This window comes from Natator depressus, chromosome 4 (assembly GCF_965152275.1).
Source record: "Natator depressus isolate rNatDep1 chromosome 4, rNatDep2.hap1, whole genome shotgun sequence".
Taxonomy (NCBI): domain Eukaryota; kingdom Metazoa; phylum Chordata; order Testudines; family Cheloniidae; genus Natator; species Natator depressus.
This window is the reverse complement of record NC_134237.1, coordinates 10,858,861-10,876,716: the sequence shown is the minus strand read 5'-3', so window position 1 is coordinate 10,876,716 and position 17,856 is coordinate 10,858,861. Positions and strand designations below refer to the sequence as shown.

At 50.8% G+C, this 17,856-nt stretch overlaps 1 protein-coding gene across 1 annotated transcript in view; it reads left to right on the top strand.

The window, feature by feature from the left end:
- Positions 1-9,707: 9,707 nt before the first annotated feature.
- LOC141985729 (prolow-density lipoprotein receptor-related protein 1-like) overlaps positions 9,708-17,856 on the top strand; it is a 37,063-nt gene continuing 28,914 nt past the window's right edge. Inside the window, exons 1-7 of the mRNA XM_074949917.1 lie at positions 9,708-9,788; positions 12,702-12,815; positions 13,198-13,317; positions 14,645-14,872; positions 16,014-16,127; positions 16,256-16,375; positions 17,270-17,395. Coding sequence (XP_074806018.1) covers positions 9,716-9,788; positions 12,702-12,815; positions 13,198-13,317; positions 14,645-14,872; positions 16,014-16,127; positions 16,256-16,375; positions 17,270-17,395 — 895 coding nt within the window. The 5' untranslated portion in view covers positions 9,708-9,715. The remainder of the gene's footprint in view (positions 9,789-12,701; positions 12,816-13,197; positions 13,318-14,644; positions 14,873-16,013; positions 16,128-16,255; positions 16,376-17,269; positions 17,396-17,856) is intronic.

Here is a 17,856-nt window from a genome sequence, read left to right as displayed (position 1 = left end):
GGATTTCCCCAAGTGCCCGGTAGCTTCCTGTGATCGTGCCTCAGTGGGTCACAACTGAGAGTGCCAAATTCAGGACAAACTGCTGAGAAATAGGGAAAACTCAACCCCAAACTGGCAGTTATTCTTTCATAAGATATACCAAACCAGCCACAAAAGTAAACTCCTGTTTCACCACCCTGGCTAGCAAGAAGTCATAAAAGCAGTTTCCTTGGGCATTCCACACCACCACCAAAAACACTGGCTTCAGAGATGAGTGGTTCTTTACAACCAGTCTCATCAAATGAAAGGTTCTTCTGATCCCAAAGGACCAGCCACACATCCAGGTCAATATATAACTTAGATCTTACCCGATAATCACGCTGTTGCCAATCCTTTAGTATCTAAAATCTAAAGGTTTGTTCATAAAAAGAAAGAAAGGTGAGAGTTAAAATTGGTTAAAGGAATCACATACAGTGATTGCAAAGTTCTTGGTTCAGGCTTGTAGCAGTGATGGAATAAATTGCTGGCTTAATAAGTCTCTGGCTGCTTCCAAATAATTGGAAGGCCCTCAGTCCATTGGTTAGAATGCTCCCATTAGTATAAATTCATATTCCAGAGGCTTGAGCAGGATAGAGGCAAAATGGAGGGGTTTCCAGGACCATTTATATCCTCTGCCATGTGGAGGGAAACCCATTGTTTCAAACAAAAATCTCAGCACAGCTAGTGGAGAATCACAGGTGACCAGATAGTGTTTGGAGTCACATGGGCAAGTCACATGTTCATGCCCAATTTCCCTCAGCCATTGCAGGAAGCCATTCCCTATATTCCAGACAGCACGTTCACAGGACAGTCCACTCAGTGTAGAAGGACGTCTCCCATGGTCCACTGTAAGTTGAGTGTCCTTTTGATGGGCCATTCAATTTGAATAGTCCCTCCAAGATGTGCTAGCTAGCTACCTTGTGGGCTTTACCCCAGGAGCAAACATTTGAAATCCAGGTATAGAGCCAATACTTCTCACTTCAAATACAACAATGATACATGCATACAGCTAGCATAATCATAACCAGCAAATCATAACCTTTTCATAGACACCTCGCTTGACAACCGTTGTCCAAGAGTTGTTGCAAATATATAACCGTGGTTGCAACAATGATCGATAAGGTCATATTTTAATCAGATAATGTCACACTCCCATTGGCTTGAGAATGCTTTTTCAGACGTGTCCCACCATTGCCTACACCAGTTCCTCCCCTCCGTATGGAAATACCACTTGAAACTAACCTTATTTAGGCTGAGTGTTGCGCTCAACAGTCAGGAAAATTAGCACTGTGTACTTCAGTGAGAACTTTGCCTGAATAACCAAGTAATAACCAAAGATATGGCCCAATAGTAATCATTTGTGACACTCCCTCTCCCCCCTTCTGAATGCACCATCCAGGTGGTATTTAAAAAGCTACATTCAGCAAGCTAAAGAAAAATGCATTTGCAACCAAGTTTAAATATCAGAGCTGAGGTCTGGCTCCAGACATGCAAGCAATCCCAGCACTGCTCCCATGAAGGTCAGCAGATGCTGCGTGGGCAGGAGCGGGTACAGGGATCAGAAATATTTTCAAAATATTGATTTTCTCTATCCCATCAGTTATCTCCAGACTGAAGGTTCACTGGAGGCAGGCTGCATCCAATTTACTTAGCAGCATATTCTTTACTATCACATAGCATGGAGCCCTCCAGGCCACTGAGTGCAGGGGCAAGGTCCTTAAGAAATACCAGTGCTAGAAATGTTCAGAGGAAAGCATTGCCTGGCATCTGCTGACTATTCAGTACGCACTTGAACACAGAAATGGAACCTGCATTCATCCAGGTCCCTGCAGAGTCTCTCTCAGCCTGGGACTTTTCATAGATTCATCTAAAGACCAGAAGGGACCATTGTGATCCTCTCGGCTGACCGCCTGTGCACCACCGGCCGTAAAACTTCCCTCAAATAACTCCTAGAGCAGATCTGTTAGAAACACATCCCATCTCGATTCAAAACTTGCTAGTGATGGAGAATCCACCACGACCCTTGGTAAATTGTTCCAAAAGTTAATTACTCTCATTGTTAAAAATGTACACCTTGTTTCCAGTTTGAATTGGTCTCGCTTCGGCTTCCAGCCCTTGGATCATGTTAGACCTTTCTCTGCTAGACTGAAAAGCCCATTCGTAACTATTTGTTCCCCATGTAGCTACACTGTAAACAGTGATGCTTAAAAAATTCATGGCTGTTCACCAACTAAAACTGAGAAAGCTGAAGACCCAATAAGCTGAAAATCATACTTGGCTGAAAATCATATACCTCTTATAATTAGAAGTAATTTGAGATGGCTAGAACCAAAATAAGTTAGTAGATTTTTTTTTTAGTTCACTTTTGTGCATTTAGCAGAGCTTTGTGTGTAGTCGGCTTCACTGGTTCCTTGTATGCGTGGTGAGGAATTGCCAGGAGAGCCTGGAGATCCCAGTGTGACAGGCATGCTATACACAGTAAGAGACAGTCCTTTACAAACTAATTAGCCAAGACTGAAAAAAAGTGGGAGAAAGAAGCCCCACATTATCCCCCTTTCACAGATAGGAAGTTGAGGCACAAAGGTTAAGTAACTTGGCCAAGGTTACACAGGAAGATTGTGGCAGAGCTGGGGATTAAACACAGTTCCTTAACCACAAGACTAGCCTTCCTCACCTCCGTTGCTGAAGAGATCCTTACAAATATCAACAGGAGCGGGAGTGTACTGAAAAAATTTGCAGATGTCACAAAATTGTGAGATTTTGCCAGTATGGAGGAGGACTGGAATACCATACAAGCAGAAGTGAAAGTAAGCCGGTATAGTCTGGTGTGGCGTATCAGCAAGAGCCGGTACATAGCCAACCGTACCAGCAGGGGGCAGTTTCCCCCGGCCAGCGATTTAAAGGGCCAGGGGCTCCCAGGAGCAGCTGGAGCCCCGGCCCTGTAAATCGCTGTCAGAGCCCCGCTGCTGAAGTCCCGGGGTAGTGGCGGCAGCTGGGAGCCCTGGGGCTCCGGCGGCGATTTAAAGGGCCCGGGGATCTGCTGTGGTCACGGCGGCGAGAGCCCTGGGCCCTTTACGTCGCCGCCAGAACTCCACTGCTGGAGCCCTGGGGTAGCAGAGGCAGCTGGAAGGCCCGGGGCTCCAAAGGCCCCGCCTCTTCCAGTTGAGGCCCTGCCCCCTTCCGGTTGAGGCCCCACCCCCTGCTCAGGACTCTGGCATACCGGTAAGTCCTTTAAGTTACTTTCATCCCTGCATACAGGAAGGACTACCTTGAAAAATGGAGTAATAGAAATGGGATGAAATTTAATAGTGTAGAGTGCAAGGTCATGCACTTAGGGACTAACAAGAAGGATTATTGCTATAAGCTGGGGACTTAGTTGGAAGTGACAGAGGAGGAGACCCAGCTGTATTGGTTGATCACAGGATGACTATGAGCCATCAGTGTGATGCGGCTGTGAAAAAGGTGAATGCAGCCCTAGGGTGCATCAGGCGAGGTATTTCCATTAGAAATAGGGAAGCGTTAGTACCATTATACAAGGCACTGGTGAGACCTCATCTGGAATACTGTGTGCAATTCTGATCTGCCGTGTTTAAGAATTCAAACTGGAACAGGACCAGAGGAGGGTTACTAGAATGATCCGAGGAATGGAAAATCTACCTTATGAGAGGAGAATCAAAGAGCTGGGCTTGTGTAGCCTAACCAAAGAAGGCTGAGGGGAGATATGACCGCTCTCTATAAATCCATCAGAGCGATAAATACCAGGGAGGGAGAGGAGTCATTTAAGGTGAGCACCAATGTGGACACAAGAACAAATGGATATAAACTGGTCATCAACAAGTTTAGGCTTGAAATTAGGTGAAGGTTTCTAACCATCAGAGGAGGGAAGTTCTGGAACAACCTTCCAAGGGGAGCTGTGAGGGTGAAAATCCTAACTGGCTTCAAGACTGAGCTTGATACGTTTATGGAGGGGATGGGATGATGAGACTGCCTACAATGGCATGTAGCCGATCTGCCACTGCTAGTAGCCAATGTCCCCAGTGGCTAGTGATGGGACACTAGATGGGTTGGGGGGCTCTGAGTTACTACAGAGAATTCTTTCCCAGGTATCTGGCTGGTGGGTCTTGCGAAAATGCTCAGGGTCTAATTGATCACCATATTTGGGATCAGGAAGGAATTTTCCTGCAGGTCAGATTGGCAGAGACTCGGGCAGGTGGGAGCGGGGAGTGTTGCCTTCCTCTGCAGCATGGGACACTGGTTACTTGTAGGTTTAAACCAGTGTAAATGGTGGAATCTCTGTAACTTGAAGTCTTTAAATCATGATTTGAGGACTTCAGTAACTCAGCCAGAGGCTAGGGGTCTATCACAGGAGTGGGTGGGTGAGGTTCTGTGGCCTGCAATGCGCAAGAGGTCAGACTAGATGATCATGAGGGTCCCTTCTGACCTTAAATCTATGACTGGGAGAAGTCACCCTCAAATCTTCTCTTTGTGAAGATAAATAGATTAAGCTCTTTGAGACTATCACCATAAGTCCAGTTTTCTATTCCTTTAACCATTCCTGTGGCTCTTCTCTGAACCCTCTCCAATTTATCACCATCCTTTTTTGAATTGTGGACACAGTATTAGAGCAGTGATTGTGCCAGTATCAAATATAGAGGTAAAATAACCTCTCTACTCCTACTTGAGATTCCCCTGTTTATGCATCCCAGGATTGCATTAGCCCTTTTTGGCCAGTGTCTCATCAGGAGCTGATCATCCACCTACCCACCCCAAAAACTTTTTCACAGTCACTACTTCCCAGGATGGAGTCTCCCATCCTGTAAGCATGGCCTCCATTCTTTGTTCCCCCATGCATGCATCTGCACGTAGCTGTATTAAAATGCAGTGTTTGCTTGCGCCCAATTTACCAAGCAATTCAGATTGCTCTGAATCAATGACCTTTCCTCTTCATTATTTACCACTCCCCCACGTTTTGCATCATCTGCAGACTTTATCAGTGGTGATTTTATGTTTTCTTCCAGGTTGTTGATAAAGATATTAAATAGCCACTCCATTATTTTGGACTGGGATTGATAGGCGGACAGGCCTATAATTACCTGGGTTATCCCATTTACCCTTTTAAAAAAATTGTTACAACATCAGTTTTCTTCCAGTCTTCCGGAACTTCCCCAGTGCTCTCATACTTATTGAAAATCAACATTAATGGTCCAGTGAGCTCCTCAGCCAGTTCTTTGTAAACTCTTGGATGCAGGTTATCAGGACCTGCTGATTTGTTATCGTGGATTGGCCCTTTGGTTGCCAGCACCATGGTTCGTTTCAGAATGCAAGAGGACAGGGAGAGACAGAAATGCAATCTCCGGCACATCTTAGGGACTGGAAAGTCCTATTAGTTCCCATCTAGTTCATGCTTGGTGCAATGTATTTTCTCTCTACTTATGTGGCCCCATGCAAACATGGATAAATTGGCCCCTGCAGAGGAGAGAAGTGTTACTTGAATGTTGGTAAATTGTACAGTCAATTGCTTGACCACTTGTTGGTTCATTATGAAATATATTCAAGAGGCCAAATAACCCATATTGGTCAGGTTTATTGCTAAAAGTCAATAATTGTCTATTAAAGGAAGAAAGGAGCTGAGATTAAGCCACACAGGGAGTCTTCCTCAGAGGTAGGAAGTGAACCTAGATCCTTCTGATTCTGTGTCCTGTTCTCTAGCCACCAGACACCTCCCCTGATGCCCACAGCTAATTTGCTCACTCCAGGTGCTCTTATATCCATGAAACAAGAAATTTGCCAAGTCCGGGAATCCCCAGATGCTACCCACAGCTCCAGTCCTGATCTCCTGTCTGATACAAACAGAAGAGAGGCTTTATCTTCACAGATGATAAGGCTCTTCATTTTCAGTTTTTACCAATTTTTACCAAAAAATTCCCACTTTTTACAAAAGCCAGTTGTCAGAGGATCCATGGTCAAGTCACCCAAAGGCAAGAGTCAAGGGCTACTCTGTGTAGTGCCTATAGTCTCTGGGGGCTGGGTAAAAGAACCAAGGCCCACCCTACTCCACCAGGTCCCAACCCAGGGCCCTTCAAAGCAGTAGGCCATGGCTTGGGGTCTGGTACCCTTACTCGCACTCCCTGGGTCACTTCCTACCCATTTCCCGTACCTGTGTCAGTGTCATGGGTCGGTCTTGGTTTCCTCCCAGGTTTGGCTGCGGAGCCCCTTCCCCAGCAACACGAGTCATGAGCCTCGGCTCCCATGGCTTCCAGTCGCTCGGCTAGGAGGTTCGATCCCAGCCACTTCTCAACTGCTCTCCTCCTCCGTCAGCCCAGACCCAGCAGAGCTGTTCCATTCTTAATGCCCAGCAGCGGCAAGGGGGCATAGCTTCCTGTGTCCCGAGCAGCCGTTTGACCCTTGCCTCACCAGTGCGGGGTTGTTACACCCCATCACACCAGTATGCATTTTTCAAACCAATTTTCACCTGAATTTTGGAAGTACCAGATTTGGCTCCCTGCTCTGGAAGGAGAGACGGTGGCTTCTTCCGGAGCAGGGAGCCGGATCCAAAGTACCGGAAGGATCTGAGAGCTGGTGCAAGTACTATTTCCAATCCCACACCCACCACGTTGCCAGCGTACAGACAGTGCGGATAGTTATCAGCGTCCACAGCAAACCAACGTCGGTGAACTACTTTCCATGCTAAAACGGGTTGAAAACAAAAACCGTATCCAGCTAGAATGAAGTGAGCTGTAGCTCACGAAAGCTTATGCTCAAATACATTTGTTAGTCTCTAAGGTGCCACAGGTCCTCCTTTTCTTTTTGCAGATACAGACTAACACGGCTGCTACTCTGAAACCTAGAAGATACAGGAGTTATTAAAAAGCCACACCCGGAGAAAAGAGTGATATTTACCCAGAAAATGGCTACGTTCACGTCTTGCACCAAGTTTCACCCATTTCTTTAATTTTTGTAAGAAACACCGCTAAGTTCCTGGGAAATGTTAAACGAAATAACAACTGAAAATGAAGGGCCCTAACTGTGAGTAAAATAGCGATGCTGGAAGTCACTTGTGCTCACGAGTGGTGTCACCCACATGCCCCGGCGGCGATGTTCCTTGGGATGGCTCAGCCTCTGCCCACTAGGCTCTTGTCCCTTGGTTGTCTGTTTCAAAGTTAGAATTATAGTGCTGTGAGAGAAGCCACATGGGCCCAGATCACAACCGGACCTAGGTTCCTAAACCCCAGAGTTAGGCACCTAAGTCCCAGTTTTAGGCACCACTGTGATCCACAAGCCCCCATTCGGCTGCCGCCTAACCCTGTAGGTGCCTAACTCACTCGATACCTACCTTTTCCTGGTCAAAGTTTCCTCAGCACCTACCTTTCTGCCTCTCAATATGCACACTGCTGCTTCCCTCTAGGTGCGCAGACAAGCCCCAAACTCTGCCTTACTTGCCTCCAGGGCCCGATCCAGGAGGCACAGTCAGAGCAGGGTGGTGCTATTGTCTCTCCTATAACGTGTAGCCCACCACACTCCCCTGCGGGGTGGGAGACACCTGTTCAAATCCTTCCACTCAGGCAGAGAGGGGGATTGACGCCTACGACCTGGGTGAGGGCGGTAACCACGGGGCTAACAGTTATAAGGGGGCACCAACAGCAACCCCTCCTCCAGCTGTTTGGTGCAGGCACCTAATTCATCCTGGCAAGAAACGTCTTAGGCACCTAAACCACCTGATCCCAGTAGAGAGGTGCCCGGCTATGGATCGCTAGCAGAGATAGACACCTTTTGCAGCCCAGCTGGGGCGGGGCTCAGGACACACTCCTCTCCTAGACCTCTCCCACTGGCTGGCCAAGGTGGCACCTCACCTCATGAACTGGCTTCAGTGGAGCCCGTTGGCAGGTGCCCATCTCCCCCCATTCGTTGTCTGGGGAGCCTGGGTACCAAACTCAGCGTTGTGGGTCTCAGTGCCGTTCCTGTGACTTTCCAGGGGTCTAAAAGTTCGGTGCTGTGACCCCCAGCACTGCAATGCCTAAGACCCTTCCCGGATCCGGGCCATGACACTGGGCACAAAGATAATCACGAAACAGCATGAAGCCCTGTGACCCACCCCTGCCCAGGGAGCAGGCGTTCAAACCCTCACGAGTGACCTCTAAGGCTGGACACCCATCTTTAACCACCTTTTTCCAGAGCCACTGGCAGGGGGGCACAGCTGTCTGCCAGTCGGGGCAGGGCAGGATGGAGCCCTTGGCAGTGGGGGCACAGCTGCCTGCCAGCCAGAGAAGTGGGGAGCCCCTGGCACTGGGGGCAAACCTGTATGCCAGGCAGGGCAGTGGGGATCCCCTGGCAGTGGGGACACAGCTGTCTGCCAGGCGGGGCAGGGGGAGCACAGTGGTATGCCAGGGGGCAGGGCAGTGGGGGCATGGCTGTCTGCCAGGCGGGGCAGGAGGGGGGCAGGGGTGCACAGCGGTATGCCAGGCGGGGTGGGAGGGCACAGCGGTATGCCTGGCAGGGCAGTGGGGATCCCCGGCAGTGGGGGCCCAGCTGTCTGCCAGGCAGGGCAGGGGAGTCATGGCTGTCTGCCAGGCGGGGCAGGGGGGCACGGCTGTCTGCCAGGCGGGGCAGTGGGGATCCCCTGGCGGAGGGGCACAGCTATCTGCCAGGCAGGGCAGGGAGGATCCCCTGGCAGGGGGGGCAGGGCTGTCTGCCAGGCAGGACAGTGGGGATCCCCTGGCAGGGGGGGCATGGCTGTCTGCCAGGCAGGGCAGTGGGGATCCCCTGGCGGAGGGGCACAGCTGTCTGCCAGGCAGGGCAGGGGGGATCCCCTGCCAGGGGGGGCACGGCTGTCTGCCAGGTGGGGCAGGGGGGGCACAGCGGTATGCCAGGGGGCAGGGCAGAGGGGCACGGCTGTCTGCCAGGCAGGGCAGGGTGGATCCCCTGGCAGGGGGGGCAGGGCTGTCTGCCAGGCAGGGCAGTGGGGATCCCCTGGCAGGGGGGGCACGGCTGTCTGCCAGGCGGGGCAGGGGGGATCCCCTGGCAGGGGGGGCATGGCTGTCTGCCAGGCGGGGCAGGGGGATCCCCTGCCAGGGGGGGCACGGCTGTCTGCCAGGTGGGGCAGGGGGGGCACAGCGGTATGCCAGGGGGCAGGGCAGAGGGGCACGGCTGTCTGCCAGGCAGGGCAGGGTGGATCCCCTGGCAGGGGGGGCAGGGCTGTCTGCCAGGCAGGGCAGTGGGGATCCCCTGGCAGGGGGGGCACGGCTGTCTGCCAGGCAGGGCAGTGGGGATCCCCTGGCAGGGGGGGCATGGCTGTCTGCCAGGCGGGGCAGGGGGGATCCCCTGGCAGGGGGGGCATGGCTGTCTGCCAGGCGGGGCAGGGGGATCCCCTGCCAGGGGGGGCACGGCTGTCTGCCAGGTGGGGCAGGGGGGGCACAGCGGTATGCCAGGGGGCAGGGCAGAGGGGCACGGCTGTCTGCCAGGCAGGGCAGGGTGGATCCCCTGGCAGGGGGGGCACGGCAGCCCCTGGCTCTGTGACTGGCCAGCGAGAGCCGCATCCACCTGCTGCCGCGCCAGGTGGGGGCGGCGGGGCCCCGCCCGGCGATTAACGCCCGGCTGCTCCAGCCCGGCCCAATGGGGGCCCGGGCCCGGGGATAAAGCCCCGCCGCGCGCCCCAGCTCCTCGCGCTCCCTCCCTCCCGCACCTGCACCGCTCCTGCACCATGCGGCGCGCCGCGCTCCGCCTGCTGCTCCTGGCCCTCGCCGCCGGCTGCGGCCGCTCGCTGCCCGGCACAGGTGAGCGGGCTGGGCTCGGGCAGGGAGGTCCCGGCATGGGGCGGGCAGGGCTCGGAGGCGGGGTCCCTGGTCCGGCCCCGGGGCAAGCTGGAGGGTGGGTCCGGTCCCAGCGGCGCGGGTAGCCCCTTCCTTCCCCGGCCGCCCGGGTCGCTGCGCCTGGCTTGCCACCACCCGAGCCGGGGGGAGTTCTCCCGCCAGGTGCTCGTTTCGGGGAGCTTCCCTGGCGGCTGCTGCCCGGGTCGATTAGGTGCCAGGGCTGCCTTGGCTGTGAACTCTCGGTGTCCCTTCTGGGGGGGCTTGCCGCACTTGCCTGCTTAATTGCCCTGGGCATTGACTCTGGACCCAAACTAGCTTAGTTCAGGGGCCCTGCAAGGCTCCCCTCCCTTGACAAGGCTCCTGTGTCAGAGGGAAACTATGCGGGCTCCTGTTGCCTCCTGGGGGCAGGGTTGAATGCCAGGGGGTTGTTTTTCTTAGTTTGCATAGTCAGTTGTCTAAGGTGAAGGTCCCCTGAGCCAAAGTGTGATCGGGGATAATGGGAACGCACATGGCATCTGCTCCAGGATAGCCTTTTTACCAAGACCTGCAATCACAAGTGTGTGTGTGTGTGTGTGGGGGGGGGAAACACGTCAAGTGTCCTAGACCAGTGGTTTTAACCTGTGGCCCATGGACCCCTGGGGGCTTGCAGACTATGTTGAAGGGGTCTGTGAAAGAGTTAAGACTGAAAACTGACTGAACAGACTTCAAGACGTGTGGCAGGTTTGTAGAAATGTTGGTGGTGCCCAGAACCTCCTCCCCCACCTGCCTAAGGCTCTGTGAGGGAGTTTGGGTGGGGGGGAGGAGGTCTGGGGTGCAGGCCATGGGCTGGGGATTAGGGTACAGGAGGGGTGCAGTGTGCAGGCTCTGGGAGGGAATTTGGGGAGGGGGTCTAGGATGGAGTCTGGGTGCATGCTCTGGGGTGGGTGTGTAGGAGGGAGTTTGGGGTGTGGGAGGGTGCTCAGGGCTGGGACAGAAGATTAGGGTGCAGGGGGATGAGGGCTCTGGCTGGGGCTGAGGGGTTTGGGGTGTTCAAGAGCCTCAGGGATAGGGCGGAAGGGCAGGGTAAGGGCAGCTTGCCCTGCCATTGGTGAATGGGGGGGACACTGTGGCAGCGGTTAATGTGGGGAGCTGGCAGAGCAGAGTTGGCCTGAGTTGGGGGCTTGGGGATGTGAGCAGGGGTAGCAAGTGGAGGCTGGGGGACATTCAGGGGAGAGGTGGGGGGGGTGGCGGCAGGGCTGGGGGAGAGACCAGGCCCCAAACATTGATGGAGCTGGGCCCTGAATATTGCTGGAGCCTGGGCACCACGAGTGTATATAACTCTTGGCCCCTCTATACAGACAATAGATTTCCAAAGGGGTCTGCAGATGAAGAGAGATTGAAAACCACTGCAGATACAGTGCTCTTGCTTCATGCAATGTGAAGCCCTTGGGTATGTCCAATGCTAACAAAATGACTCAGTCCAGTGACTGCTAGCCAACAGCGCAGCTGTATCTGAAGGCGGGTGTGCTGTACTGCAGAGGTTTCTCAACCTGTGGGTCTGCAGACCCATCTAGGATTTCCAAAGGGGTCCTTGCCTCCACTGGAAATGTTTTGCAGATCTGGAAATGGAGAGGCTGAGAACCACTGCTGTGGTGTACCACTTACTGAGGGTTCAAGCACTTTAGTATGGTAGGGCAAGTGGGGACCCCACCAAGCCCCTACATGCAACCCTTTAACTTGGCTGTATGCTGCCAGAAGGAAAGAATAACTCTGCCTCTGCTTTTTTCACACCTTGCTCCTTGGGGTGGCTGCTGGAGGGAGGCTAAGTTGCATATGCCTTCCTGCTGGGATCGGTCAGTGTGACGAGGCCAGTGGGCAAAGCAGGCTCACTGGGGCGGTAACAGGGCTGTCTCAAGCTGCATGCATTACCTCTGTGGTGCTGAGGCTCTAAGAAGGAGCAGCTGTCTCTAGTCAGTAACCCTAACTAGACTATATTAAAACTGGCTCTTCATGTAGCTGACCATGCATAATGGGCAGTTTAGCAGTTCCTCATTTGGCCTCTAGTGGAACACTACTAATCTTTAGAGTTGGAGGCCCCTACCTTGACCTGTTTCTATTGCTCTTGGTGTGAAATAGCATGGCAGGGTACTGAAGGCCCAATCAAACCTCTTGTGACAAAGCAGGAAAGCACAGATGCTAGCTAGAGAGGAACATTCCCAGTCACTAGTGTAGGACAGACTCTTTTGATATCTTACATCCTGCTTCCAGGCTCACAGGAATCTATCCAGTCTGCCCCTTGGGCTGTTACATCTGGTATGGGGCTGATCTAGACCTGGTCCTGCAGCAGGAAGTGCTCTGGGTGCCACCTTTAGCAGAAGAGCGTTACTCCATACTCAAGTGCATAGTGCAAATGGCTATTGACTCACTGATGCTAGTATACTCCCTCCCTCCCTCCATCCCTCACTGAGACATACTTGGGCATTGAACAGCTCTAGTCTTAGGAGACCCTAGCAGTCCTGACCAGACTGCTTTCTGGACTATATAACCAGAAATGAGGGAGGAGCCTTGGTTAAAGACATACACCATGGCATCCCAACAGCAAGGTATCAGGTGTAGACTTTTGCCTCCCCTCCCAAGGACCAGGAATAGCATCAATTCTAACCTGTAACTAGCCCGTGACCAACTGGTGTCCTTGCCACTTCGCTGCCTCCTCTCAAATCAGTCCAGGTTGTCAATCTTCTTTAGATTCTTCCAAGGGCTGCCAAGTCTGATCTTCCTATGTGCTGCAGCAACAAATTGCTCCTGCTGGAACAAACACTTACAACTGAGTCTCTAGTTTTTGAACCTGGCAGGCTGCCTACACTCTGACTCCAGCCTTGCACATCTGTTTCTCGGCAGGTGAAAGAAATTGTCATGCCTTGCAGCAGGCTGCGTGTGGAGAGAAATGCATTCCTTTCGTGTGGCTCTGTAATGGAGAACAAGAGTGCCCAGATGGGACTGATGAGCACTGTGGTGAGTTTCAGAGTAACAGCTGTGTTAGTCTGTATTCGCAAAAAGAAAAGGAGTACTTGTGGCACCTTAGAGACTAACCAATTTATCTGAGCATAAGCTTTCGTGAGCTACAGCTCACTTCATCGGATGCCTATGTTTTGGTTTTTTAACCAGTTCTAGTCATCAAGCAAGCAGTGGCTATCTGTGGCAAATTGGACTGCTGCAACATCATGCTAGTGGCATTAGCCTAGCAGTTAAATGCTTGGTTTCTCTTCTCTAGACTGGAAGGGTCCAACATGCCCACAGGATAGCGGTATCGTACAATTGACAGGACAGCAATAGTGGCTTGCCTGCAATGTCACAGCTGTTAAAGATTTTCCTGTCTTTTCTTCCTGCTGTTCAGAAGCAGCATGTCGTGGTGACCCAAATGCATGGCAGTGTGACAATGGAGGGTGCATTTCTAGTAGCTGGCTCTGTGATGGTACCAGTGACTGCATAGATGGCTCAGATGAGAGAAACTGTGGTATGTATTGCACTAAGCTTATCAATAAAGATACTTAGAGTCAAAGTGTATCTAGAAATGTAGTTCCCAAATGCTCCATCAGCTACTTGCTTTAACAGCAAAGATCTGACTACTGGATGCATGCTCGGTTGCAGCAGACCTCTAGAGCTAGAGATTAGCTGAGCTGTGGTTCCTCCCACTGAAATTCCTCCAGAGTGAGGATTCTATAAATGCATGGTCAAGTATGACTGCATCTAGTGTCAGAAAAGCAGAAGGAAGGAGTCTGCTTCTTTGTCTGTCCCCCTCAATACTGGAAATCCAGAAAACATTGGCTTTCTGGATGAGGGAGACCATAATCCATGTCTGATAACTGTGAATGGCATATCATGGTAGGCCCTTTTCCCTGCCCTGACTGTTGGGCACCTATACCCCCAGTTAGCTTTCTGGGGAAGTGGTGGGCATCTCCACTCTGCTTGGTAGTGGTGCTTTAGAACCACTAGCTTTTTTGGGGGGGTTAAGACTGCAATTGCCTCCTGAAGACCAAGAGGCTGGATTTTTTTTACAAGCCATGCAACAGAGTCCCAACTTAGAGTCAAATGTGAGTGCCTGAGCTCCTTTAGTATGAACAAATTTCACCTTCCATGTTGTACAAGGAATGGCTTGCTTGTAACTGGACTGTAGGCAAAGACCAACTCAATGGGCGACCTGATATTTAGTGAGGGCTCTTTATTCAGGTAAATAACACTATTAAACTGCCCAGTACTATTGTATTGGGCCCTTTTCCAAGACTGACTTAGTGGGAGCCTCTTAATGAAGCAAATCTCAATCCTGTAAACTTACTTCACTGGACCCCAGGGTGCTTCTTACCTGGGATGGCTAGTCTGGTACATGGCTGACTCTAAAGTGCAGGAATGTTGTTCAAACAACCCTTCCCACTGGTCTAACCTTAAGTTTCCTGGGGTTCACTTGCCGTAGGATTGTTCTTGCTTGCTGTTTTCTGGTGTCTAGTAACTAGATATTGAGCTGTTGAAGAGACTGCTCATGTCTCTGCCAAGCAAAACTTGAGGCTTCAGCAAGTGAAGGCTACTAGATGCTTGAACATCAAGGTAGCAATTGGGGCTTAGAACAAGGGTGCCTCTTAAATCTGAAGGGAAAATTGAAATGGCCAAAATCCTGCTGAAGGAGTCTTCCTCCCAACTACAGATTAGTGTTGATCAAATTGATCACTTGATAGGAGATTTCAACAACTTCTGCCTTATCCAGTAAGCCACTAGTCCCTTGACCAAACCAGAATTTAGTTGGTAAGGTATAAACTGCTGTTATGGTAACCTGTTGTCTCTTATGATAGTTTGTAGAGACAGAAAAGTTCCATGTTGGGGGAGTTCTCAATGTATTGATCCTTGGGAGATCTGTGACCTCCACAAAGATTGTGAAGATGGTTCAGATGAAGCAAACTGTCCCCAGAACCACTGTCTACCAGGACAATGGCAATGTAAGAACAAAGTGTGCATTATGGAGGACTGGAAGTGTAATGGCATCAACAACTGTGGAGATTCTTCAGATGAAGAAGTCTGTGGTATGTAACTAGTAATGGTATTTTTTTTGACATGTACAAGAACAAGGTAATTGGCCAACCACATGGCCATCTCTAATTTACCTAAAATCCCGTGCTGAATCCACCTCTAGCCACTTAAACCTTAGTGGCAATAAAACTTTTCATCTTGCTGTGATGGGGGTCAGAAGGGAAAACTAATGGGGTATATCTACACAGCATCTGAATTAATGGGAGTGAGCCCCCCCATCATGGGCCAGTTAGACTTAGGCTAGTATTCTAAAAATGTCTGTACAGACAGTACTTCAAGTGCAGCTTGGGCTGGAGCTCTTCCTCTGAAGCCCTAGGAAAGGAGATGAATTTCAGAACCCAAAACTGTCTGAACCCTGACTACCTAAGTGTAGCAACCCATGATGGGACACTTACTCCCACTAGCTCAAATGCTGTGTAGACCCACACCCATGGACTTTGGGGAATTGGGGTGGGGGCAAGAATCTGACTTTAATGAAACATTGCTAAGACTTGTACTGTCAGGCCTGGCTATTGCTTATGGCCAGTTTCTCTGGACAGCCTCTGAGATAACAGGTAATGATTAAAAGACTAACTGTTGTTACACATGTGCCCTAACAAGGTGCTCTGCTAAGTTAGTCCTCTAGAGCTAAAGAGAGATGAAACCACTAAAATAACTTAACCTGAAATGGAGGTGTCCAGACACTGAAGGGGACAACTCCATGTGGTAAATTTCCATAAACCAGCCTAGAAGGCCTTGTTCTCCATAGTCAAACTCTGGCTCTTACTCCATGTAGTAGGAATATGGAAGTAAGTTTAGTCCTCAGATAGCTGAGGTGCATCTCCATACCCCACTCCATAATTATGGACCACATGGTAACTTTCTTCTGAAGCAGACAAAGTCAGTCCTGATGAACCACGCTTGCCATATGCTGTATCTGTATCCAGGTTAGCCCACATCCTAAGCAATCTACTCACTAATCTGAAATAAGCCTCAGACAGGAAAATAGCTAGCATCAGAAACTAAAGTTCTTATCAACTTTAGTTCTGTCCAAGGAGTCTGTCAGACAACCTCTCTGGTGAATGTGTGGCAACAATGTCCTCTTGCAAGTGAGGGCAGTAGCAGAGCATCTCGTAACATGATATTTTCTCACAGCCCACTGCCCAGAAGGCATGATCCAGTGCGATGAGGGGAAATGCATCCTGGAATCTCTAATGTGCAACAAGGCGGAAGACTGTCTAGATGGGACTGACGAGCGCAGTACTTGTGGTAATAGCTCGCTACATCTTTCTGCTGTAGAACTGCTCATAGACCGTAAAGTGTCAAAGTGTAACATCCTGTGAGGAAGCCTCTGAACACAACTTCACATGTCAAGGTTTGTTCCCTTTTTTATGCAGGCAAAAATTGCTCTCTGAGCAATGGAGGCTGCATGGAGACATGTACTGACACCAGCTGGGGCGTGAGGTGTTCTTGTGGCGCTGGATGGGAGCTCCAGGCTGATGGACAGAACTGCACTGGTAGGGCACAGCTGTTTGACAGTCTCCTGAAGGGGCATGAGGGGAGTCTCCAAAAGCTACTTGAGAGCATGCTCTCGTCAACCAGAGCAATCTGCTTTGTAGATGTCAGGGCAGGGAGCTCTTTCCTTTCCCCACAGTGGGGAGTCCAGGGCTGGTGGGATTCCAGTTGACCAGTAGTGAGTGTTTCCAGGCTTATATGTACAGTCTAGCCTCTGCAGGCAGCCAGTCATGGTCTGATACAGCCTTGGCTAAGAGTCATGGCTCTTAACTCTGGCAGTAGAGGCTCATGCTTTAAGATCCAGAGCTTCTAGGTTTCTTACCCATCCAGGGGTATTAGTGTTAATAAACCTTTGTAAAGGCCAGTATAGTGTGTCTTCACCTTAAGAGTTCTTGAGGCATGCCCAGGCAAGGATTCAGTCCTGGAGAAGAGGGGAGAAACACAGCAGCCTACAAATCTTGTGTCCCTTGGGAAGGGCACAAGACACAATATGGTCATAGTGCACCAGAGGACCATATTGCCCATGAAGATGGGACTTGACTGGGGCTAAATTCCTGTAGTATTTCACTGCTTGCTGATATGACTGATCTGCTGCTGTAGGCATGCTGGCTTGCTGCTGTGGGGAAACATCGTCTGGCCACACCACAAACTTGCACACAAATGGTGGTGGCAGGCATTTTCCACCACTTGGAATGTAAGAGCAGGTACTGGAGAGTTCTCTTCTCTCTCTGCTTGGAACTGAGAGCTTTTTCTCAGACCTGAATTCCACAAACACTGTGGTAGCACTTGTTCCTAGTCAGCTTCTCTAATGGGCGACATGTACAGACTGGCCTAGAAAGTTTACCTGAGTTACTGGCTGTTCAGTTTCCTAACCTAGTGACATTCTCCCCTTACAGATGTGGATGAATGTTCCCTTGTGTATAGTCCCTGTAGCCAGCTGTGTAAGAACACACTTGGTTCTTTTACCTGTGACTGTGTAAAAGGGTACCAGCTCCACTCCGGCACCATCTGTGAAGTTGCTGGTAAGTAACACCTGATGACCACAGGTAGTGGGACTGGGCTCCTCCTATTGCCAGCTGAAAGCCAGGCTAACACATGAAAAGTGTTTAGCTTTCCTACTGCTAGGAAGACTGCAGCAATGATTCTACTGCTTGGCTTGTCATAGTTGTAACCCAGCTGTCTAGCTGATATTGCAAGTGGCAGCTATACCAAACTTACCTGGCTGACCCCTCCCCAAGGTTATGGGGACTAGCAACTTGAGCATAATTCCTGTCCCTTCATAAACATATCCATAAACTTGACTCTCCCAGCAAACCCTGTTTAGAGTGCATGTTCCTCTTCTCTGGGGGACAGGCTGAAACTGGCCACCAGTCCTGAACAGGCCTTGATATTAGCCTGACTGCCCAGAGTGGAGAGACCTGAGCTAGATGAGGGGTAAGTCTTGAACTAGAGGGGGCCCATCAGTATGTAGACAAGCTCTGAG